This window comes from Asparagus officinalis, chromosome 8 (assembly GCF_001876935.1).
Source record: "Asparagus officinalis chromosome 8, Aspof.V1, whole genome shotgun sequence".
Classification (NCBI taxonomy): Eukaryota; Viridiplantae; Streptophyta; class Magnoliopsida; order Asparagales; family Asparagaceae; genus Asparagus; species Asparagus officinalis.
Window position 1 is genome coordinate 108,109,061 of NC_033801.1, and position 26,207 is coordinate 108,135,267.

At 36.1% G+C, this 26,207-nt stretch overlaps 3 protein-coding genes across 3 annotated transcripts; 2 read left to right on the top strand and 1 right to left on the bottom strand.

Annotated features, from left to right (window-relative positions):
- LOC109821679 (mediator of RNA polymerase II transcription subunit 20a-like) lies at nucleotides 1,228-7,018 on the top strand. Its single transcript, XM_020387845.1, has 4 exons — nucleotides 1,228-1,241; nucleotides 1,657-1,960; nucleotides 2,850-2,939; nucleotides 6,628-7,018. The coding sequence occupies exons 1-4, from the start codon at nucleotides 1,228-1,230 to the stop codon at nucleotides 6,850-6,852; spliced, it is 633 nt and encodes a 210-aa protein (XP_020243434.1). The 3' UTR covers nucleotides 6,853-7,018.
- LOC109819810 (12-oxophytodienoate reductase 7) lies at nucleotides 9,741-15,081 on the top strand. Its single transcript, XM_020385725.1, has 5 exons — nucleotides 9,741-10,034; nucleotides 10,558-10,698; nucleotides 12,074-12,204; nucleotides 13,312-13,494; nucleotides 14,194-15,081. Exons 1-5 carry the CDS (start codon nucleotides 9,958-9,960, stop codon nucleotides 14,835-14,837), a joined length of 1,176 nt encoding a protein of 391 aa, XP_020241314.1. The 5' UTR covers nucleotides 9,741-9,957; the 3' UTR covers nucleotides 14,838-15,081.
- On the bottom strand, nucleotides 17,537-18,805 carry LOC109821680. The gene has a single exon (XM_020387846.1). The coding sequence runs from the start codon at nucleotides 18,803-18,805 to the stop codon at nucleotides 17,537-17,539; it is 1,269 nt and encodes a 422-aa protein (XP_020243435.1).

Below are 26,207 nucleotides of genomic sequence, written 5' to 3' on the forward strand. Positions count from 1 at the left end.
AAAAAATGAGGGTGTCACGTATGATGTCACGTCAGATTTTTGAGAAAAGTGTTTTCACACCAAAAACCTCTGAAAACACTTGAAAATATTACTTCAATGAAATTTTAATTACTAAAAGCACTGTTGAAACAGTGACTGTGAATAAAATATATTATTTAATTGCTAAAAATACTGTTACTATTGCGGTTGATTTCCATTTCTTATTTTTATGTTCAAACAAGCACAAGAAATAGAAATCGAAACACTATTACTATTTGCGGCTGGATTGTTTCTTAGGGGCTGTTTGGTTGGTTTCCTAAAAACCAAAATAGGAAATTGGGTCAAGGAAATCTCAAAAACATCAATTACCTCCATTTCCATCTCTAAAACTCACCACAACATCCAATAAAATATTCATTTCATCTAACAACTCATCCACTTTATCCAATAAAATATTATTTTCATCTATCAACTCATCTCATATTATCTCTTAAAAATAAACCAAACACAAGAAATGGGTCACATCATCCAACTCATCTCATCTCATCTTTAAAAATCACCTACATTATCCAATAATATGGTTACAACTCATCTCATCTCATTAACATTTTATTTCCTCCCATTTTTCAAAAAAAACTAAGAAAATTGATTTCCTTAAGTATGTGTTACATCATCCAATAATATAATGATAACTCATCTCATCTCTTATTTTTAAGAATGAACCAAACACAAGAGAAGAACCTATTATAGAAAATAGGTTTCTTATAATTCATTTTCTTATTTTTTAACCAACCAAACAACCTCAAAATAAGTTTTCTTAAAAATTCACTCAATCTTTTTTTAGCCAACCAAACAACCATAAAATAAATTTTTTAAGAAATATGTTTCTTATTCTTTGATTTTCTTCTTTTTTTAGCCAAACAAACAGACCCTTGTTTGACGTGACGATGCCGTGACAATGATTTCATTGCGACTAAAAAAAGAAATGGGGGAGAATATCTTGAAATAAGTTGAAATGTGAGTTTTTCATTTCCGGTTTTTTTCTGGGAAAACAACCAACAGCCCCTAAAAGCAAACACAAGAATAATAATCCTTTTTTAGACTTTATTTTCCAAAGTGCCTCTTTCCACGCATTTTCCTTGGTATTTTTTCGAACCAAACAAGCCCTAATACAAATTACCTCAACAAAAAGCGCACAAAACCAAACCACCCCCTCCTCCCCGCCTCTCTCTCAATCGCAGCGCCTCCATGACGGTCAAATGGTAAACATCTCTCTCTACCTCCCCCCTCCTCCTAAAACCGTAGGTTAGGGCTTCTAATCTCTCAACTCTCCGTCAGCGTCTCCATGCGGCTGGATTGTTTCTTATTTGACGTGACGGTGACGTGACAGTGATTTCATTGCGAATAAAAAAAGAAATAGGGAGAATATCTTGAAATCTCTTGAAATGAGTTGAAAAGTGAGTTTTTCATTTCCGATTTTTTTGGGAAAACAACCAAACAGCCCCTAAAAGCAAACACAGGAATAATAATCATTTTTTAGACTTTATTTTCCGAAGTGCCTCTTTGCACGCATTTTTGGTATTTTTTCGAACCAAACAAGCCCTAATACAAATTACCTCAACAAAAAGCGCACAAAACCAAACCACCCCCTCCTCCCCGCCTCTCTCTCAATCGCAGCCCAGGTACGGCCCTAAACAGCCAGATCCTAACGGAGGCGTGCCAGTGCGTCGAGGGACTTAACGGCGTCAAGGACGGCCGTTGGAAGTCGTCGTTGACATTCTACCGTCCGATCGTGAGGGACACGTCATCAGGGACGGTGGACCATCCGAGGGATTTTCTGGGGCTAGCTCTGCAAGAGCAGCCGAACAAGTACTATTTCATATTGAGGGCTCATAGGATTGTTCTTGAAGCGGATTTGTCGATTCAAGTTATTATGGAGAAGTTGCAGTCTTATAAAGCTCGGATTGTGCTCAATTTTGAGGTATTTTTCTTGTTTCTTTATTTTAAATTTGATTTTTAGTGTTGGTTTTGTTGACAAGTTATGATCTTGCGGTTGATTTGGGATTGATTGTCATGCGGGAGAGATGGGTTTTTGTTGGAATTGGACTGTGTTTTGGAGAACAGCATGCGCAAAAATGCTGGGAAAGTAAAAACAATATGTGCAAACAATGGATGTAGCATAATTGAGAATGTTATTACGGTCTTGTGGATATACTCTTGAAGATAGGATACAAAATGAATGAATTTGTAGGAGATTAGAGGTTGCTTCCATCGGGATAAAATGAGAGAATCAATTGAGATGGTTTGATCATGTACAACAGTGACCACTAAATGCACCCAGTGAGGAGAACTGATATGATTATTGTCAATGGGCCAAAGAGGTTGCGGGTGGACCGAATTGAACTTGGTTGAAACAATTAAGCAGGAAATGATTATAGCTCATTTAGCAGAGGATAAAGGCATAATAGAATTGAATGAAAGAAAAGAATAGATTCATGTTGCTGACCCCAATTTTGGGATAAAGGCTTTATTGTTCTTGTTGTTGTATTATGTTTTGATTTTTTCTTTAACCTTTTCTTTTTCTATTTTTTTTAACAAGGTCTCATTTTGGTGTGCATTAGTTTTAGTTTTATATGAGACTGATGGGTTTTGTTTACTTTTAATGTTGGGGAAACCGGTCTTTTTATTTGGAGGTATATTATGGCTTTTTTTGTGTTGTTTTTTCATTTTTGTTTAGTATTTATTTTATAGACAAGTTCTGATTTAATATGGTTTACGGTAGTTTGTAGGTATACCATTCTTCTAATTCATGGAAGAAATTTGAATACAACTCTTCCTTTGTTTTTATGATATTCTGCTATATCTTTTAGGGTTTTCAATATCAACTTGGTGATTTCCGATTGAGAGTGGGAAAGTGTGTTCCTTCTACCTCTGAAAGTTTGAGGGGAATCATGATGGAGGTATGTTTTGTATTTCGAATATTCACATACTTAAGTATATTTGTATCTAAGTAAACTTTACCTGTTCTTTATGCTTCTATAGCTTTATTGCAAAAAAATATATTATTAAATTACTAAATATCGCGACTGGAAAGCATATCTTATGCAACGATATCATTGGATAATATTTGCTTGACATATGTAGTTGAGTCAATATAACACCCTAGAGGTTTACTATCAGGTTGTTTTTTCACTTAGCATTGTAGAAATTTATACCTCATTTGCATGTGAACAGTTACTTGCCTGCATGTTATGTTTAATGGAGTCTATTGTCACTCCAAGATTTCTAAATGCCCATTTTGAGGGAAATACAACCATTTGGATGTCATATTTGGTAATGCACAATTATAGATTCAAGTACAGTTCAAAAATATTCTTTTAAATTTGGTCATAGTTTATGTCAAATACAGTCTCATTTTCTCATCTGATCTCAAAATTAGGAGATAAGATCCCAAATGTGTAAATCCAATCGAATGGTAAATATCAGCATTCTGAGAAATCAAGCATCTCGACAATCAAACTACATAATTTGGACCTATTTCTTATTTTCTTTAATGATCATTTTTATGAATTTAAAGCACCTAAAGTTTCGGTTGCAGTCAGTCAGATGGTCAGGGACTTTGTTTTATAAAACATTTTATAGGTACTACTGTACTAGTTCTTGCTAGTGCATTTCATGCAGAATTATCCATTTAATGTACTCAATACATGCATCCTCACTTGCCCAATTGCAATTGGACTGTGTGACCCACAATGCCACCTAAGAGAATATAAGGAATTGCATTGTTTTGGATTATTCAATTTAATAGTTTATAGATCACGATCGTTAGGTTTAATTTGGTTAATTTGCTTTGAGTGGGCTGTCCGTAAGTTAGAATTCAAGTTAGTTTGAGATAAGATATTATACTTTAGCTGGATTGGGCAGGAAATCAACATACTTGATAGTGTTATGGATAAACGTCGCTGTTGGACTTGTCACTCTATATAGGAGTTGGAGCACGAGCTTCTGATCCAATTTGATGAATCAATTATTTCTCTTTTACTTTATCTATTTAGGGTTTCTTTGCTATTATATCCTCTATTACTCTTATGATAAAAGCTAAAAGATAGACGTCACGTATTTTTGACCCAATGATTTCATCATTATGGAGATCAATATCTCCATAAAGCAACAAGTAGATGATAGAGAGCATTGCATGCCTGATTTCATGGCATGCCTTGACAAGCTGGACTTCACATCAATCTTCTGTTGTTCAAGAACACCATTTTCAAAACCTTTGCCTCCAATTCCCCCATTGTCATCACGATTAGCAAGACTGTGTAGAAGTCAGATCTAGATGTTTTTCCAATCTTACAAGGACGAAATTGGGTAGATTTTACTCCAGAGTGATAAAAACAAAATAGTGTTTTAGCTGCCAGGCAGTAGAGTTGAATACTTCTATACTCAAAATGACAGCATGCTAATAAAAATTATGAAGGATGAGATACCTTGAAATCGATCTGATACTGTTGGAGAAAACAGCTTGGACTGCATAGAAATTGTTTGGTAGTGTTCAATATAACTATTAAAGCAACATAAATGTACTGCAAAATGTATTAGTGCCAGTTTCAGTGCTGAAAAACATAGTAATTATTTTCTAAATTTCTCCTTATTATGAAGATAACAATACTGCCAACTGTTGATGAAAGTCTCCAGTAGTCTGATTGTGAAAATTAAGCACCTCTCTTTCAGATTAAAAGCTAAAAATGCAAACCTATATCAAAAGAAGCTGCTATATCAAAAGAAGCTGCTATATCACCTCACAAATGACATGGCCTAATTTAATTCAAAGAATCAGATCAGGTATTGGCTTAAAAGCTCCTAGATTTTTCACTGTGCTAAATGGCCCATGACTAGGGAAAAGTAGGGCTGTTTTAATTCATACTAGAGAACATGGTTGCCGCTCCGTAAAATGTCAACTTGTGTAGCATCCAATGAGAGTTTGTTTAACACATGGATCAATCAGTTGTTGAAATCCTGGGTAACCTACTAGATAATATAAAATATTGCAACACAGAGGTCCTCAGAAAAATATGACTAGTTCGAATAGCACTTGATGTGGATAATATGAGAGGAGCCATAGATGATTTTTCTGTGACAGATCATGTGGACGCACTTTGTTTACTATGAGACCAAACATTTAGTAGTGGCTACGGCCTTTTCCCAAAAAAAAAGACCAAACATTTTGATTTTTTTATTCTTTCGTATTGCAGTTTTAAGTCATATTAAAATTTAGTAATTTACTATGGTATTCATTGCTTATATACTCGTGTCAGTTGTTAACTGTGGAAACTTCTCTGTTCCTCTAAAGTCAGATTAAACTTCTAGGAAGTCTGCATCAGGCTCCTACATTTAAAAAATAAAAGTCATCCAAGTACATTGCACGTGTATTTATCTCAAATTCACAGTATACATCTTGCTGATCTGAAAATTCCCCTATTTATACTGGAAGAAGTACGCCTCTGCTACTATTACCCGCTCAAATCCTGGTCCATCCCCAATTATCGTGGATTGGAACAGACAAGTTTAATAAAAGGCTTAAGACGAGCCCCGGGTTTGATAAAATCCTGGTCCTTCCCGAATGATAATCTGATTTGAACAGACATAATTGATAAATCGATTAAGATAGTACATCCATACCCGATCCACTGAAATTCTGGTCACTTGAGGACCTCCTGACCTGTTTAGTAGCAAGCCAGCATGTCAGTTTTGATTTTCAACGGAAAGTATGCATAATCATTGTGGTTACCCAGATTCATGTCAGGTTGACTTTCAGAAAGGAAATATGCATGATATTTGTAGTTTCAAAACTCAAACTGAGATCAAATTGAGCACTTCAATAATTCTTGGGTAAATTGTACAAAACTGCCATGAGTTGTTACAGGTTTTGCAAATGATGCCATAAACTATTTTTTAGAGGAAACACTAAAAGTTCCAAATGCATAGAAAAATCACACGGTATCGGAAAATTATCCCAATAATGTCAATGTGACCGTTGTTAAGAAGTCAAAAATACCTTTAATGATTAAGAAGGGGGAGAGGGTGAGATGTTAAAGTTGCCAAAAGTACTATGAACCTTAAGGGGTTTTGCACAAAATATCATAAATTTGATAGAGAAAAATATCATAAGCTTTCTACATTAGACTATCATAACCAGCAGACGTTTGTAATAAGCTGGCACGTGGATAAGCATGCCACATATTTTGGACTTTTTTAATGTGTTTACTTTATATATCCGTTCTGTCATTCTCTCCCCTTCTTAACTATTAGAATTATGTTAGGCTTTCTTACAACATTGTTATTGTAGTACTTTCTGCCAGCCAATTGTGTATATTTTTGTAGATTTTAAATAATCAAACAAGGTTATGGTAGCATTGGCAAAATTTATCCAACTAGTTATAAAAATTCCGTGGTGTCTATCACGTGCCAGCTTACAATAACGTCCCGTCAGTCATAGTAGTTTAGTGAAAAAAGTTTAGGGTATTCCATAATAACTATGAATTGTTATTAATGATGATGATGAGGATTAAATATACTCTTCATTAGTGTTTAACTGTCATTATTTTTGATGAACATGATGCTTGGGTTAATATACATTTCCTTTTACAGGTAGAATACCTTCCCTTATCCTCAATAGAGAAATCTCGCCAAGTTCTTGAGGAATTCTTTGACATATGGCAGGAAGCTGTATCGAAAAAATCATTGCCTGGCCATTTCATGCATATTGAATCAAACTTTGCCGACTATGGCCTTCAAGATCATTACACGTCACAACATACCGCTGTTCAATACGCAACTTGCATGGCTCAGCTTATTGCCGCAGTTAGAAATTAGGTTTACATTATGAGTAATGGAGAAAAAGCTGAAGGTGTTGAAAGAAGATATTTTGTAATCAATTTTATATACGAGGAAGCTTCGGCTGTGGGTGTATTTACTGTGTACTTTGAACTGGGATGAACGTAATTTTTCTTTATTGAAAGTGCATATTAGTGTTCTCTTCTCTTCCGCGTTCAACATGTGTTTTTCTTTATAACATACTAGTTTGTGGTCCGTGCAAAGCACGATGATAAATTTTTTCATGCTATAGCAATTATGTTTCTTAAAATGCTATAGTAAGTTTTTGGATTGCTACAGTACCTCACATGCGAAAGTGCTACAGTGCCTGTTGTGCTACAGTGATAGAATTACTGTTCATAAGAGCAATCATTAAGTTCCTCAGATTGCTACAGCATATCGTATTTTTCTAAAATTGCTACAGTGTTCCAGTGTGCTACAGTAATAAAGCTGCTGTTCGTACTATAGTAAATATTTTACTGTTGAAATTACTATAGCATGAATAAAATTCTCAGATCCTCCTATTTGTATAAAGGAATAGATTCACTGCTGATGGTAAAACGCTTGTCTTATATGGGTGAGGAAGCGATGAAAGTAACGCACGGTGATGAGTGTAGCTTGCTCCACTGTCACTAATAGAGACCCCTTAAACATAAAGTAAATATCTTTAATATCGGAGGTCAAGAGGATATTCTTGGTCAAAGAGGAGAAATCTCATCCAACCTCTCCTCTTGAAATCTTGGATCAAACTATTTTACCATACAAGAGGCTGTTTGGGCGGTCAAAAAATTGAAGAACCTGACACTAACAGAAAGAAATAACTTTGAAATCAACAAGAACCTTATTATTTCAGAATAAAAAAGATAAACCCGGACCTTTTGGGTTTCTCACTTCAATAGAAAAGAGAGAAGGTTAAGGTGACCACAATTTCGGTGGGTATGTTCATCACTCAATTTATGTTGGCAACAATTTTGTCTGGTAAGCACATTATAGTGAGCATAATCTTATTTTTTTTTCTTTTTAAATTTAAACCAAATTAAGAAAAATGATGAAATCTATTCGCACATCAATTATCTTTCTTCTTTTTTAAATTTGATCCAAACCAAGTAAAGAATAATGGAAATTAATTAAACCCCATGTTTTTCTTTGAGACAAACACTAGAAACACTTTTCTATGCAAATGAACACCAGAAAATAGATATTTTACATGGAAACATATTTCCTTATAATTATAGAAAACAATCAAACAGGCTATAAGTAACGGAGTAGGTAACAAATGATTGTCATTTATCTCTTTTCCGCGTTAAATTTTATTTACCTCAAGAACTTTGGCTTTTATTTACAAATCCAAATGATTATACCTGTTTCCTTTAAAACCCGAGTAGTTTCACTAACCCCCCACCCCTCAAAAAAAGCCACTCCCGCGACCCAAAAAAAAAAAAAAAAAAAAAAAATCCCCCAAAAAAAAAAAAAAAAAAAAAAAATTCCATATGTTCTCATGCACCCAAAATACAAAGTTTACTAACCTCTAAACTAAGCATATAGTCATATAGAATACCAATACATAGCTGTACACAGGAAGGTGTATAGTTACGCAATGTATATGTAAATATTATATGATGAATAAGTACATAGTACGAGATGCATATTATATGTGTACACTTTGTACTCTATATTTTTGAGTTTATAAATGTAAGTAAACTTTGTATTTTGGTTGTAAGTAAATGGAGATACCTCACCTCTAAACTAAGCATATAGAATACCAATGTAAGTAAACTTTATATTTTTGAGTTTATAAATGTAGGTAAATATTATATGTGCGTTTAGAGGAAATGGAGGTAAAACTTTGGGTTGCAAGTAAGAACCCCCAAGTAGTAAGTTATGACTAAGAATGATTGTTATCTTATAAAACTAATTTATTGAACATGGAATCTAAAGAAAACGGGTACACAATAAACACGTGCGAAAATGACCGCGTGGACCGCCGTCCATCTAAGACAAAGACATCCACTATTTTATTGGACCCCGTCACCCTACCCTACTTCGCTGCTTATTTTACAAAACAACCAAGCCGACCCGGGTCAGCTCCACACGAGCCCAAAGTCTAATCGGCCCCTAAACTTTACATAACGTTTCTATGAAGCCCTTAACTCTATTTTAATCTATTATGCCCCTACGTTTTACTCAATTTTTCTATGAAGCCCTCAAATTCTTATTTCAATCTATGTTGTCCCTAAACTTTTTATTTTCATTCTATTTAACTCTTAGAGTTTTAAATTTCATGCAGTCCAGCCCCGATGGTGGTTTTACACCTCAAACACCACCCAACTACATGTTTTAGCTAGGATACAGTTAGAGTATCGTCAAAACAATGACATGACAAAGCTTTACAGATTGAGCTTTGATCCATCTATTACTTGTTCTAAGTTACATCATAAAAAGTCAAAGCATGGTGATGTGAATATTATATCAAGATATAATAATATAGTAAAAAATTCGATCTAAATAGAAGCAACATGAACAATTGAATGTTATTGGGTTTTTTATTTAAAGTCACATATTAAGGGGAAATTATTTAATTTTCCCCCTTTAACTAATCTAAGAATCTGTTTAGTTATATGAAATTATATCCTTCTACAAATTCAATAAGACCATTATACCTGTTTATAGTCATGTTGAACCATAAGCGCTAAATAGAACGGAAGTGCAAACTTCAGGAGCAAGAAAGAATGAAAAGACAAACTTTAGGGGCTTAATAGACTGAAAGAACACTACGAAGGCTTCTTTCATAGAAACGCTGGACAAAGCTTAAGGGCTTCATAGATTAAATTAAGAGATCGAGGAGGGCTTTGTAGAAAAAAGTTGGTTAAAGTTTAGGAGCTACACCGGTGAAGTTTCCCTAGCGTCACCTCCTCATGCCCCCCTTTTACAGCTTCACTTCGAGCTTCCTCTCGCCTTCGCCCCGGTGATCGGATCCGACTCCCTCTCTCGACGACCATTGTTATATATTTCTCTCAATACTCTCCCCATTTTCTCCCACCTTTCTTCATCTTCTCCCCAAAAATATCTCGCGCCGTCCAAAAACCCATTCTCTCTCTAGCTAGAATGACGATGGGATCGGGGGATCGACGGCCATCGCTGTTCTCCCCGTATCAGATGGGACGGTTCCGGTTATCTCACCGGTAAGATTACCGCACGCGCTCTCTCTGGCTCTGATCCGTTCTCTTTCTCTCTCTAGCTCTGATCCGTTCTCTTTCTCTCTCTAGCCCCGACTGAGTTGATTCGCCCTCTTTCTCTCTCTACCTCTTGACTCGCGTCCCGATTCGCTCTAATTAGCTCTCATTCTCTCGCTCTCTCTCTCTAGCTGTTGACTTGCGCTCTCTATTCTTGCCCTGTTCATGGTTCGCTCACTTTATCTCTCTGGCTCTTGATTCTCTCTCTGATTCTGATTCACACCCCTCTTTCTCGCTGACTTTGTTTGGGGATTAGAGCTGAAAAGTTTGAATTTTTCACTCTAATTCGGCGAGAAATCTAAAGTCTGGCTGCCAATCTTATTATTGCGGACTTACCACTGCAATTTTCCGACCTCTTCCGGTCTTTTGGTGTTTCTAGAGACGAAAATTTTCAAATTTGTTTTTTTTTAATTACTGTTTTAGCCTTGGATTCGTCTGTGAAATTGCTGGGGTTCTTTCTGTTGTTTTGCAGAGTGGTGCTGGCGCCCATGACGAGATGCAGGGCGCTGAATGGGGTTCCGCGTGAAGCTCATGTTGAATATTATGTTCAGAGGGCGACTGAAGGCGGATACTTGATCACTGAAGGGACTTTGATTTGTCCTGGGGCTGGAGGGTAATTTTTTTTTGACTTTTTTTTGTTTATTGGAATTATTCTTTTATTTTTAGTTATTATGCTGTGTGTGCCTTAAACTAGAGGTTGAATCAGATTGAATCGAATCGAAAGTTGAGATGTTCACTAAACACAACAAGTTACTCTAACCAGAGAAAAATTATCTATCACAAACTTTAAAAATAGTAAAAAATGATGCAGAAAGTTATATGGTAGTTTTACGGTAGTAATGAAATCAAGGGCAGTGTAACAATACTTTAGTGGTTTTATATGAAAATTTGTGGTAGCTTATAAAAAGTAAATAAAAGTTCCACTGGAAGCTTTTATAGATAGCACATTGTCTATTTGCTGTTGATCTAAAATTTGGGGTAATAAAAATTGTTTTTTTTTGTTTTTTTGTTTTTGTTTTTTTTTTGTTTTTGCAAAACTACTAATCGTTTATGATAGTTTTGTGAAAGTTATTCACAATTTAAGCAAAAAGGCTGTCTATAGAGACAGTTGGCTGATATTTCTTTCTACATGAAATTAGGAAGCATATATCAAAGAAATTTACATATATGCATGGATAATACATGATATATACATATATGTTATGTTTCTGTAAATATCATATTTATGTATAGTATTTTTATACTCGGAAACACATAGGTATATACAGGTGTGGACCTTATGGTTCAATAATTAAAAAATTATTCAACCAGCTATCCATTGCTTTACCAATATATACTTATCGAAGAAAGTGAAACAGTTACTTAAATGTAACATTCCAAAATTATTGAGAGTTGAGACATAAAGAGATCAAGTTGTCAAATGTTGGAAACAAGAGAACCAATCTTAATCCTGCAAAACAAACCTAATCATGGATGGCATGTCCAGCATCATCCTAGCATTACAAAAAGTACTCAAAACTCCTCTTCGCCCAAACAGAGCCAAAATATTTCAAAATCCATGATTTAGACAACCACTTGTCTATTACTACTTTTTCTACATTTTGTAAATTGTGTTAGTTGCATGTTTTCTTGTTGTTTCTTTTACCCTTTGCATTGCACATTTCCTCAGATTCTTGGTTGACTTCCGCGTGTAATTGCAATTAGTTGCAAGTTCTTTATACGTATGGAGTAAGAGTGAGGATGTATATGCGGCTACACTTCCATTTAGTCAAGGGGAGCTAATTTTGGTTTTCACTCTCAGATTTGTTTGGTACATGATTGCGCAAAATGCCATGCAATCTGGATGCTAGTTAGCTTTAGGAGAAAGATGCCATCGGCCGGCTCTAGATAGAAAGATGGCACAGGCTCTAGATAGAAAGATGATATACTTATTGATGAAATTCATCTCGTACGCTTATTCTGATTCTCATTTTATTTTTTTGTTGAAGGTTTCCTCACTGCCCAGGGATATATACACAAGAGCAGATAGATGCATGGAAAAAAGTGGTGGATGCTGTTCATGCAAAGGGAAGCATCATCTTTTGTCAACTTTGGCATGTTGGTCGTGCTTCTAATGAAGGTATGATTCATTTTCAATAATCTTGCCTAATATAAGAAGTATGAGCATGCTAGTCCTAATATTAATGGAAGCATTACGGAAGAGTTATGCAATATATTACAGAAATTGGAAAGGAGTGTAATGTTGTCAGTGTATCCCCCATAACAATTTGATCCTTCACTGAAGACTGTGTTTTATGGTGTTATTGGATGTTTTCTTGAGGTCTTTAATCTATGAACACCATGAATTTGTCTGACTGATGATTGTAAGTACGTCTTCATGTTGTACATAATTAATTCCTATGCTATGCTCTCCAGATCCTTCAACATAGAAGATATGTTCCCCCCCTAAATGTCGTCCTATGTCACTAAAGCTTTGAGAGTTCTATGTTACAATTTTTATCAATTTGTTCTCTGGCCAATTCTGTTAGTTTCAATTGTGATTCCAAGATTGAAGTTGGTATCTAAGAAAAAACATGTTCCTTGGCTTTTCCAGGTTCTCAGATTTTTTGCTACAATTATGCAACTATACCCGCACCCATGTTTTTAGAACACATAAGTTTCATCTTCTTCTTCGATGGAAGTTGAATCTAGAAAGTTTTTTGTAACAGAAGTCCAAAAGGATACTTTCAGGTTGAATTTTACATGAAAATTGACTTTTTTTTAAAAAGAGAAATATTGAAGATTGATTGACCTGACAATGCAGTATCAAGTTTCCCTTGCTTGGCTGTTTATTAAAAAATTGCCACTATTTCAATGCTGGAAATAGTGTTAACTTTAGTCTATACATACGCCTCCTCATGCTGCAAGGCTTTAGCCACTTATCGTCCCTTAACTTTTTATTAGCATTTAGACACCATGATACCTAAACTAAGCTATACCTCCATTATTTGTACACGCACAATAAGGGATTGTATGTGTTCAACAACTATAAGAGAATAGATAAGGATATCTCTGCAACAGTTAACATTGCATGACACCCACTCTGCAATTAACCATTGAAAATGTTTTCTGTTGCATTTCATCCCTACTTTCCTATTTACATTGTTCTCCCTGCTTCTACACAACATTATGTACTCTTTCTATAAACTCACTTCAATTTTATCTCCCCCTTTCCCTCCTGCTACAGTATATCAGCCTGGTGGTGGAGCTCCTATATCATCCACTGATAAGCCAGTATCGGGCAGGTGGAGAATATTGATGCCCGATGGGAGTTACGGAAAATATGCAAAGCCTCGACGACTCTCTGAAGAAGAAATACCACAGATTGTGGAGCTATATCGCCAAGCAGCCATAAATGCCATCAAAGCAGGTAAAGAGAAACTAGCCATTTTCACCATTTTAATTGTGCATGTCCCTATATATAAATCTACCTTTGTAGTGCTTTATTTTTGCCAGCATTAGTAACGACAATTACATTCCTAATGTAATTGGAGCTGAAATATAGCTCTAATTTCTCAGGTTATTTAGCTGCCTGAAAATTTGATTTCTATTTTTTATTTTGTTACAAAACATTGTCACAATTTGCGTACAGATAATTGTAATTGCAGTTCTAGTTGTTAGTTTTGTTTCAAAAGACAACTGCCTCTATCTTCTTCCAAATGACCAGGCAATATAACTAAAACACATTTATATTTGGTTTCACAACCTGCAATTTTGCTCCAATATCAAAATTAGATAATTAACTATTTGCTTCATTGGATGGAAACATTATACATTAAAAGATACAGGAAAATTGACGCGCCATCTATTCAGTCTTATCTATTATTTCTCAACCAGTATGGAGAATTAAAATTTATAAAAGCTGTGAGCTTTTCAGAATAAACTCAAAATACAGTGTTCGGTATTTGGAGTTGTATGTAGTCCAATTGCAGCATTATTATTTGTGTATTTTGCCCTCATGTATACGCACTTATTACCTTGAAGAGTGACAAGTGCTATCGATGAGGTTGTAAATAAGAGAGTTGGATATTTTTCTGTAAAAGTTTTATGACCGACTTTATGTAACCAGGCTTTGATGGCATTGAGATCCACGGAGCCCACGGATACCTGATCGACCAATTCCTAAAAGACGGCATCAACGACCGATCTGACTCATATGGCGGATCCCTCCCCAACCGTACCCGTTTCCTTTTCGAGATAACCCGATCTGTTTCTCTTGCTATCGGGCCTGACCGGGTTGGAGTCCGTGTGTCACCTGCAATTGACCATCTCGAAGCCCACGAATCCGACCCACAACTCCTCGGCCTAGCCGTAATCCAACGGCTAAACTCCCTCCAACGCGAGCTAAACCAACGGTTGGCCTACCTCCACGTCACCCAGCCGAGATACACAGCATATGGCCAGACCGAGTCGGGACCACTTGGAAGCGCTGATGAGGAGAGCCGTCTGATGAGGGAGTGGAGGGCAGGATATGATGGAACTTTCATTTGTAGCGGGGGGTATAATCGGGAATTGGGAATGGAGGCGGTCGCTGATGGAGATGCGGATCTTGTTAGTTACGGGCGTTTGTTTATTTCAAACCCGGATCTGGTTCAGAGGTTTAAAGCGGAGGCGGGTTTGAATAAGTATGTACGGGCTACATTTTACACGCAGGATCCGGTGAAGGGATATACAGATTACCCGTTTATGGGACAAGTAAGATCAAGGATGTAGTTGTTGTACTAGTTGTACTAGCGTCACGTGCACGTATATAGGATTATTGTGAGGGGTTATTCGTAGGGGGTGTATTATTGTTCTTGTGAAAAATGATGTCTTAAATCCTTGGAAGTGTGAGTATTTGTAGTTTTGTACCCTGCTTTTGGGTTTTGAATGAAGATCGTAGCCTTCTGCTGCAAAATGAGCATGTTTAGGTATCAAGCAATTGACATTTTAAAACATTTACTTGTGTTTTTGTCAACTTAGAATTCTTGACAGTTGATTCTGTTTTTTGGATAAATACTAAGATGGAATGGTATTTCGATTCGGTGGTCGATTTTCTCGTAATTGTTTTATGATTGATTGTCAAATTTTGAGCATTAATCTGTTGAAATAAAAGGTGGTAACTACTAACTCACAACCCCCCTTGTTTTATGGATGAACCAAATCAATGGATTAATGATAAACGTATAGAACGAAAAGAACTCTTTAAGGTCACAGTGTCATGGTTCTTATTAAAAAAAAAAGATCAATAATTCTCTTGCATATTCCGTACATCATTTATCATCTTCCTTGCCTGCTTCATGGATCAAATTCTGAAATTTACACAAATTCCCAAATTCAGCGTTCAATTGACTGGGGTAATCCTTTGATATGCAACAACATTGGACGAATCACGGCTGTTTGTCCTTCGCTGATCACCACAACAAGAGGAGCTTAATTCTTTTTGATAGGCAACGTTTACTGCCAAGAATTCTACTTGGCTTTAAAATCAATGTTATGGTGACCAAGCTTCTGGCTTCAGTGCCATCTTATTATGTGGTCCTGCTTTAAGAAAGTAAACGAAAACTTGTATCAGCACTTCAAAAAATACTAATGAGCTGTAATATGAGACACTTACATTTCTCATTAACGGAATATTGCGCAACATCAAAACATCTGCTTATCGTTTTTTTTAAAGTTAATTTCATATATACAATAAATTGCAGATATTGAAATCAATCCCCAAGGTTCAAAGATATCAAAAGCATATGCGTCAAAATAGATTTTAGAAAAAGACTATCCCGTGCATCAAAAGAAGTAATGATTCCTTCAAGAATTAAAAATATTCTTCTAGACTACCTGCAATATGCAACTAGAATCCCCGAACGGCCAAACCTCTCTTCAAAAAATCCGAAACCCTCAAGCTCGCTACTAATTAACAAGGAAATAACTATGGAAGAAGTATGTATAATGGTGAATTCAAAGTCAGTTCAGCCCCTATCGTTTACCTGACATTTTAAAGAAGCCGTTAACCTAATATTTTTAACCCATTAAGCTCTTGTAGTTATTACTTCCAGTCTACCAAGTGGTTCTCCGCCCTAAACATAGCCAAAAACACTATTCTATCTACTTCTTTATTACTAGAAGAGAACAACAAAAAAGCTAAAATGAACAGTAACTTTTCTCATTATCCGCGTATTTAAAACCTTATTTCTGTGAAACTCCCGTCCTCTAATAACCCCACGTTTCCAGTAACCCACTCCCACTTCCTGTAACTCCCTAAGAGCATGGGCAGCAAGCTCCCAAGCCCGCTCCCAAGATCCGACGTGGCCAAGGTCTCCTGCTTCACCCCCTCCAGCAGGCTCCGAATCGCTCCCAGCCCGCTCCCAAGATCCGACGTGGCGGTGGAGAGCTTCGGAGCTCCCAAGCGCTCCACAAATTTGTGGAGCGCTTGGGAGCTCCCAACTGGGTTTCAATTTACAAAAAAACCCCTCCAAATCCAGAAATCGGAGATGATGGCGGAGATGATGGATGATGGCGGAGATGATGGCGGAGATGGCGGAGATGATGTCGACGAAGGCCGCGGTTGGGATCGGAGACTGATGGCGGTGATGATGGCTTAGATGATGGATGATGGCGGAGATGATGGCGGAGATGGCGGAGATGATGTCGACGAATTGGGGTTGGGTCTGTTGTCGAAGGGAGAAAGATGAAGTTCATTTTTTTAATGTCTACGAATTGGGGTTGGGTCTGTTGTTGTCGAAGGGAGAAAGATGAAGTTCAATTTTTTTAATGTCTACGAATTGGGGTTGGGTCTGTTGTTGAGGTGAAAACTTTGAGTTGTGAAATTTTCGTTGAAATTGTGAGTTGATAAAAATCCGAATGTTGTGAAAATGCAGCCGTTGGAAAATTTGACGTTGTGAAAATATAGCCGTTAAAAAATCAGGCTGTTGGAAAATTTACTGTTGTAAAAATTCATCTATAAATTCATCCCAATTCAATTCACAAATCATCCCACTCAACTCTCTCACAAATCATCCCTATCAAATTACAAATCTCATGGATCCCTCACAAAACTATTATTCGCACCTCCTTGCCGGTGAAGGATCGACCTTATACCCGAAGAAACAAGATGACGATATCATGAAGATGGATCTCTCAACACTCAATTCAGTTCAACGACAATACTTTGAAATGCGTCAGGCAGAGATATTGGAGAGGTGGATGTCTAAGGGTTCTTCCTAATTATCATATATTATCTTGTATTAGATTTATGATTGTACTCGCATCGCATCCTAATTAGTTCTTCCTAATTATCTTGTATTAGATTTATGATTCTACTTGAAGTTGAAAAATTTGGCATTTAATGAAAACAACTACTTCATTGAAAAGAAAATTGGTGTAGCACAAAAACTCGAACTTCTTTGCTGAAATTACATTAGACATAAAGAAACTTAATCCTCGTCGATGGTTCCCTTGAGCTGCCACAGATGCTCGATCAAATCATTCTTTAGTGATTTGTGTGTTTGCGTGTTCCTGATCCGATGATGATTTTGGATGAACTCAGTTAGAGGCACCGTCTGCACATGAGAAGGTTCAACGACTGGTATCGAATCATTAAAGTCGAAGTTGTTGTCCAATTGACAATCTCGTTCATCTTCAACGATCATGTTATGCATTATGATGCAAGCTGTCATGATGTCTTTCAGCACACTAGGTTGCCAGAAACGTCCTGGTCCACGAACAATCGCAAATCGAGCTTGCAACACGCCAAAAGCTCGCTCAACATCTTTTCTTGCGCTCTCTTGTTGTTGAGCAAAGTATTTATGCTTGTTTCCTCGCGGTGCTGGAATAGTCTTCACTAATGTGGACCACTCTGGGTAAATCCCGTCGGCGAGATAGTATCCCATATTGTACTCGTGGCCATTAACAGTATAGTTGCATGGTGAAGCTCTTCCCTCCGCAAGTTGTGCGAAAACCGGTGAACGATGTAGCACATTGAGGTCATTGTGAGACCCCGGCAGTCCAAAGAAGGCATGCCATATCCAAAGATCTTTGCTAGCTACGGCCTCCAAAATAATTGTAGGTTCATGAAAATGCCCAGTATACATACCTTGCCAGGCGGTTGGACAGTTCTTCCATACCCAGTGCATGCAGTCGATGCTCCCAAGCATACCAGGAAAACCTCGTTGTGAGCCTTCCTCGAGCAGGCGTGCAACGTCTTCATTAGTCGGTGAACGAAGGTATTCCTCCCCAAAGATGTTGATAATCGATCGAACGAACCTCTTCACGCTCTCAAGCGACGTACTTTTACCGATCCGAACGTAGTCGTCAACGGCGTCAGCGGATGCTCCATATGCGAGCATCTGCATAGCTGCAGTAATCTTTTGAAGGCTAGATAGTCCTAACTGTCCAGCACCATTCCTCTTTTGGACGAAGTACTTGTCATGTTCGACGACAGCGTCGTGGATTCGAAGGAATAACGAACGCGACATTCTGAATCTTCGACGAAAATAATGAAGAGGATATGTTGGTGTGTCAGCAAAATAATCTTGGAACAACCGATTGTGGCCTTCCAGTCGGTATCGATGGAGCACGGTACGTCTTTTGTGTTGAACTGAAGTTGAACCTTTCCCTTGTTCTTCTTCCTCGACGACAGCAGCTCCCATAAAAAAGAACGTCTTCATCGTTTCATCATCGCTTGAGCTAGATGAGCTAGACATTTTGTTCTGGGTTGCCTCGAAGACCGTGTGCGCTCCCTCGAAGACCGTATCCAACGGTTAGAAATAAAATACAAGAGGTTTAAATATAATTAAAAGTAATGGGTAAAATATTAAAATAGAAGAGGGGTTTTTTTGATATTGTTGGAGCTCCTAACTAGGAGCTTGTTGGAGCTCCATAAAATAAGGAGATGCTCCCAAGACCTATTTTTATAATTTTTTATACCAAATTGCTTGAGAGCTTTTGAGAGCTTGATGACTAGGACTCCTAAGTGGGAGCTTGCTGGACTTGCTCTAATAACTCTCCCCTCCTCCTCCCTCTCCCTCTTAAAACTCCCTATTTCTCTTCTCTCTCTCTCTCTGCCCTCCCTCTCCAGTCAAGCCATGATTTCAAGGAAAAGATCAAGGGCACGGTGGAGAGGATCATGAGCCCTCGAACGCTCTACGCTTTCAAGGAGAAGGGCGTACTCAGCGTCTCCGAGTTCGTCATCGCCGTCGACAATCTCATCTCCAAGTGTCCTACTTGGTCCTGGCACTACTCCCACTTTTCTCAAAACCCTACCTTTGGTTCTCTCTCTCTCTCTCTCTCTCTCTCTCTTTCTCTCTAATTTGTTGACTTTTGTAGGGAGGCGGGGGAATCGAGCAAGAGGAAGTCCTATTTGCCTGCTGATAAGCAATATCTCATCACGAGGAATGGTATTTGATCAAACCCTAGATCTCAAAATCGCCTCTTTTTGAGTTTTCTTGATTCTGTTAACGGTATTTGTTGATTTTTGTTTTTTGTTCGGAATATGATTATAGCTTAGAGTTTTCTTGATTCTGTTAACGGTATTTGTTGATTTTTGTTTTTTGTTCGGAATATGATTATAGCTTAGGGGTTTTGGTAGTTTTGTTGCACTTTGGTGCTGCAAAGTTGTCGTCTTTTTGAGCTTTGGTGACGCAAAGTTGAGTTCAATAGGAGATATTTTTCCCTCTTCAAAAGAGATTCGTGGACTGAGAAATGTGATAAACTTTCTAATCTGTTTTCAGTAAGATTTTGTTATTTATGATATAACGTTCTTGATGCCAATAGAATCTCGACTATAAACTATAATATCCTTAAAAAAGTAATTGTAGAAAGATGGCAAAGAACACGATAACAATAAAGTTTAATCTTTATCATCGATCTTAACATCAATCTTACTCAAATCTATAATTATAGAATAGAATTCATGAATATGAGATTTGATGGGTGTACTTTTTCAACATTCGAAGTGTGTACAAATGCTGCTTCAATATGAGATGATTAGTGAGGGAATTCGTCAAATATAAATCTTCCAACTTAGACCATAAATTAGTGGATGTCTTCTCTGTGAGAACCTCTTGTAAAACTTTATTTGTCAGACATAATTGGATAGTTGTAAGAGCTTTTCATCCCACTCGATCCAATCTTCCTCTATCATGTTAGCTGGTTTCTTTGACTTTCCGAACAAAGCCCTCTTCAATCCACTATGTGTCAACACGACGATCATCATAACTTGCCAAAGGCTAAAACTAATGTTGCCATCAAACTTCTCAATATCCCACTTCACAGTGGTTATCGTTATTTTCTCATCTGGTCGATAGCTGAGAGTTTTGATACCAATTTATTATGACAAACCCCTAGAAATAGACTAATATCAATCACAATAAGCAAGAAAAATTTCTAGAAAGTCGAAACACACAGATATACATGGTTCAATTTGTAGCCTATGTCTATCGGCAAAGGAGGAGGATAGCTTTACTAATAATAATGAGGAATACAATTTAGACATCTCTCAATCACTCACTCTCTTGTAAACAGAGGAACAAAAAGAGATCTGAAAAAGGATGACAAATAGGGTTCACGAGAGGCCATTGTCCTCTATTTCAAATTGGTGACTCCGCCTGTAGGATTTTCAATTGATGTTAGCTACTTCTGATTATACGATGGGGTGATCTCCAACAAAGATATACACACACGCTCACAGACACACACACCCCCTTTACAAAAGACCCCTTGCTCCTGAACTAATTTATTAGGATAAGAAATTCAAACTAGAACTTGTTGGTCCTTGTCTAATGTAGCAAACAACCAATAAGATTTGAATCCTATTAGACTTCCAACTAATGAAATTAACTTTACACAGAAAGATTTGAATCCTATTAGACTTCCAACCAATATATATATGAGAAGTGTTCCTAAGGTGACGCCTTAGATAAACATCTAAGGACGCGGCCTAAAATCACATGATTGAGCTATATTATGGATGATCCACTCCGTTGAACTTGATCTACATATTCTAAACCCCAACACACCAAGTTTAAGGTGAACTCATCGTCGTTGACCCTCCGTCGAGCCATGTGAAAAGTTCTATTCATTCGAAACTGTTAAAATTGATACGAGTGGATGAAGGGTCAAACGACGATGGGTTTACCCCAAACTTGGTGTGTTGGGGTTTTAGAATATGTAGATCAAGTTCAACGGAGCGGATCATCCACAATGTAGCTCAATCATGTGATTTTAGGTCGCGTTCTTAGATGGTTATCTAAGGCGTCACCTTAGGAACACTTCTCTCTCTCTCTCTCTCTCTCTCTCTCTCTATATATATATATATATATATATATATATATATATGAATATGCTAGAAGATAAGTTTAGAAAAACTTCTCTAAGAATTAAGAACGATGGAGATGAGAAATTGAAGCTCAAACGGAAGACCTCCTCCTTTTGTGAAACTCTCTTCACATAAACACTTGTAAAACAAACTTAAAACACCCTTAAACTCTTATAAACTTATTTTTAAAATTTTCTTAAGTATGCTCAGAAGTTAGAGGGTAAGGGGTATATAGAGGAGCCTCAAGGAACCGGCAAAAACTACTAAAAATATTAAAATAATAAAATCTGGAAAATAGCTGTTACTATGCAACGATCGTATTATGAGTCGACTTATGTTGTAATGATTTGACTGATTATATAATGAGTCGACTCAGCAGACAAAAATTACTAACTGCGCAACACTTCATGAGTCCACTCATAACATGCACACAGTCTGATATGAATAGTAAAAATCAACTTTAAACCTTCTTTAAAAATATTAAATAAATTTCAAAAAATGTAAAACTTTAGAAAATATTTAAAAACATGAAATGAACATGTTACAAAAAGAAGTTTTCAAATTTTACTTCTTAATTGTGAAAACTTATCATTTTTTAAAATACTCAACACACTTGAAAATTTTCAAACAAACTTGTATATTCATTTTGAAAGGATTAATAGACTTAGGAAAAGATATAAAATAGTATAAACAAGTCTTTAATCTATAAACATATTATTTTCCAAAAACAAAAGTGATAAATATGAAATGTGTATGTATGTATATAAATATAACTAATAGTTTCATATTTATTTAAACTTGAAAGTTATAAAATCAAAACGTGTATGTGTGTGATAAATGAGCTATAAGTATCAACACACAAAGTATAATCACCTAAACTAATATACCCAAGCTTGGTTGATCTCGTGACGTTTAATCTTGGGCAATCCTCCTCCGAAATATGGATGAAGCAATAGTGAATCTTGAACTTGAATGTATCATGCTCCATTCTAAATTCCTTCTATCCTCCAATGAATATGATCGTGTAGGCGCAATTCCATCCAATCTCCAACTGAGGATCTTTGTGTAGAATACCAAATAAGAAAATATAAACACTCGACAAACGTTGTTAGGAATTGTTTATTAATCATCAAAACTAGATTAGATAGTAGGCTCATAAACATGAGACCTAACAAAATAGACATTTTCTAACAAAATAGACATTTTCTATGTGTTACTAGGTATGTATAAACTACTACAAAATCTACATATTTTGCTTTGCATCACATATATAATCTATCTACATAATATATTACTACAACAATTATCATTACTTTTGTTCTCAATATTGATTAGTTCTACACGTATATCATGCTCAGCCTCAGAAGCCAATAATAACGAATCGGTCAAAAAATTATTTATCTTTATTCACATCGATTCCTAGACCATTGATACTCATTTTATTTGTAAATGTACGTATAACACTCAAAACTTATTTCCAACAATTTTCTATAAATAATTCTTTATCTTTTTCCTTCAAACCAGTGTACTACCTTCTTGCCCACGAAAAAAATTAGAATATAAAACAAGTATGCCACGTGCATTGCATGTACAGTATACTAGTTAAATCAAATTGTTCTTTATCTTCTATTAGATACTCTTAAGTTGTCTTCAGTTGAGCAATCACGAATAAAGTTCAAAGAAAGGTTATCAAAATACATTGGATTGATTAAGCTTCCTGCATGGGTAACCAAACATGTTAATGTCTAATTTTCGTGTGTAACAAGAAGTTCCACAATGAGTATTTATACCTTAGATGTCATGCATATGTTATCCTAATTAGTTGTTGAGGTTATGATTTGATTGTTAATCTTATGTTTTGGTTGTTAAGCTTATGTGTTGGTTGTTAAGGTTATGGGTTAGTTGTTAGGGTTATCAGTTGATTATTAGGTTTATAAGTTGGTTGTTAAGGTTATATGTTGGTTGTTACAATTATGAGTTTGTTGTTAAGGTTATGTGTTAGTTATTACTATTATGAGTTTGTTGTTAAGGTTATGAATCAGTTGTTAAGATTACTGCTTTGTTGTTGAGGTTACAATAATGAGGGTTTAATGGGTACTTGTTATATTTATGCAGGTATGAAGCATGATTCTAGCAACTAATCCAGGAAGCCGTGTTGCTATTGATGGCACGTTTAGGCATGTGTTCATAAGTTATAATGCTTGTATTGAAGGATTCATGGTTAGATGTAGGCCTCTGTTGCTTTTGAATGGAACATTTCTTAAAGAACGCTACAAAGGTATATTACTTAGTGCCACGGGATATGACGGCAACCATGGAATATTTCCTCTTGCTTATTGCATATGCGACCAGAAGAATGAGGAGAATTGAAAATGATTTTTACAAGGTGTGGGTGATACTATATAATAGGGGAAACCTTACGATCCACCACATCAACTAGTAATAACTTCTGATGCCGACAATGGTATTAGGGTAGCAGTTGATGAATTCTTTCCAAATGTATTTCATTTAAGATGTGTTCTCTATCTAGTTGAGAATTTTAAGAAAATGAAGGAGTCGGGTCATAAAGCAAATATCGCTCAAATATTAGGTGATTTATTACAAACCGCGGCTTATAAGTATACAGTTTTCGAATGGGATGATTGCATAAAAGAATTGGCATCGATTGATCAAAGGGCTTATGCTGCTGCAATGAATTATTCCCCGAAGAGATGGGCAAACACTTATTTTCCTAGTATAAGGTATGATACCATTGTTTAAACTTTAATTGTTTAGGTTACATCTTAGTTGTTAATATTACCGTTTAGTTGTTAAGGTTACAGTTTTGTTGTTAAGGTTACAATTTAGTTATTAAGGGTATAGTTTTATTGTTAAGGTTATAATATATATGTTGAAGTTACAATTTGGTTGTTAAGGTTATAGTTTTATTGTTAAGTTTACAGATTTATTGTTAAGCTTAGGTTTTGGTTGTTAAGGTTACAGTTTTATTGTTAAGTTCACAGCTTCGTTGTTAATGTTTGGTTTTGGTTGTTAATGTTACATCTTAGTTGTTATGTTTACATCTTAATTGTTAAGGTTACAGTCAAACTTATGAATTTTTTCATGTGATTTACAGGTATGGTCATGTTACTTTGAACATTGGTGAGTCCTTCAACAATTGGATAAGAAAGGCACGTACAAATCTTACCTTTGGTGGAGACGATACAAAAACAAATCATGGAGCGCATGCATGAAGGAAGGCTTATGGCAGCAAAATGGTCTGGATACTTATATCCAAAAGCGAAGATAGTGTTGAGTGATAATATTCATCATGGAAGCTGCTTACATATTGAATATTCGACAGAAGATATTGTGGATGTTGAATCTAATAAAACTTGCCATGTAGATTTGAAGAATCGAACATGTTCATGCAGATATCACCCGCATTCCTTGTAAGCACACTTGTGCTGCAATTACTTAAATGGGACGAGATATTTATCAATATTGTAATTGGTTTATGACTGTTGAAGCATTCAGAGCAACTTATGAACCGATCCTCTTTCTTATTCCAGATTACAAGAAGCGCATTGTACAGCCAGAAGACCTCTGTTAAAGCCTCCCCTTACTAAAAAAGACGTGGAAGGCTATGTACCAGATGAATAAACAATAGGTCGCTAAATACTCATCCTGTTAAGTGCTCCCGATGACACATGAAAGGTCACAATTGACAAACATGCAACGAGCCTATCTAGTTGCTAAACATATATATTAAATGCCAATGTTTTGTATTAGCGGCTAACAATATGTATTGGATGATACCCTTTTGGAATGTCTATCATAATGTTGTGCATTCAGATTATGGCTTTGTTGTTAAGCTTAAGGTTACAACTTAGTTGATAAGGTTATGAGTTTGTTGTTGAGGTTATAATTTAGTTATGGTTATGACTTTGTTGTTGAGGTTTTGGTTTAGTTGTTATAGTTATGGCTTTGTTGTTGAGGTTAGAGCTTAGTTGTTAAGGTTATGGTGTAGTTGTTATGCTTATGGTGAAGTTGTTATGGTCATGGCTTAGTTGTTATGGTTACAGCTTAGTTGTTATGGTTATTGTTGTTGAGGTTATGGTTTCGTTGTCATGGTTATGAGTAAATTGTTAAAGTAATGGCTTAGTTACAGCTTAACAACTTATCTGTAACATTAACAACTAATGGACTACTCTCCATAAACTTACTTACATGCCATAAACAATTAGATATTTATATTTATAGTATTTACAACAATTAAGTATCTGCATTCAACACTAACAGTAACAGTCAAGCCTATGACCCAAAGCTTCTTTCAATGTCATTATCATCAAGTACACCGAGATCTTTTTTCTTCATTTTGCCTTAGCATGTGGCTTCCTCTACAGACTTTCAATTAGTTGACAATATCAACTGATTTAAATACTGACGTGTGATGCACGTACATAACCACTTTATAAAAATAAATTAGAAAAATTCAAAGAAATTAAAATACCCACTATTCAAGATCAGACCTTAAGTACAAGATTCTGACAGGAGTGCCATAGATGACTGTGGTCTTATATAGTCTGGCGTGTCTTTACTTGGTTACCTCTCATATCTCATTGTGGAAATTCATATGAAGGTTATCAGTCCAAAAAATTAAACAACACTACGTTTCTTATCAACTTTGCTTACCGGTCCAAAATAATCAATAAAGATTATCAAACTAGAAGCTTATCAGTATATTTTTTTAACACTTCCTAACATCTTTTGTATATGTTTTTATGCTAAACCATGTTAACAGTATTTCT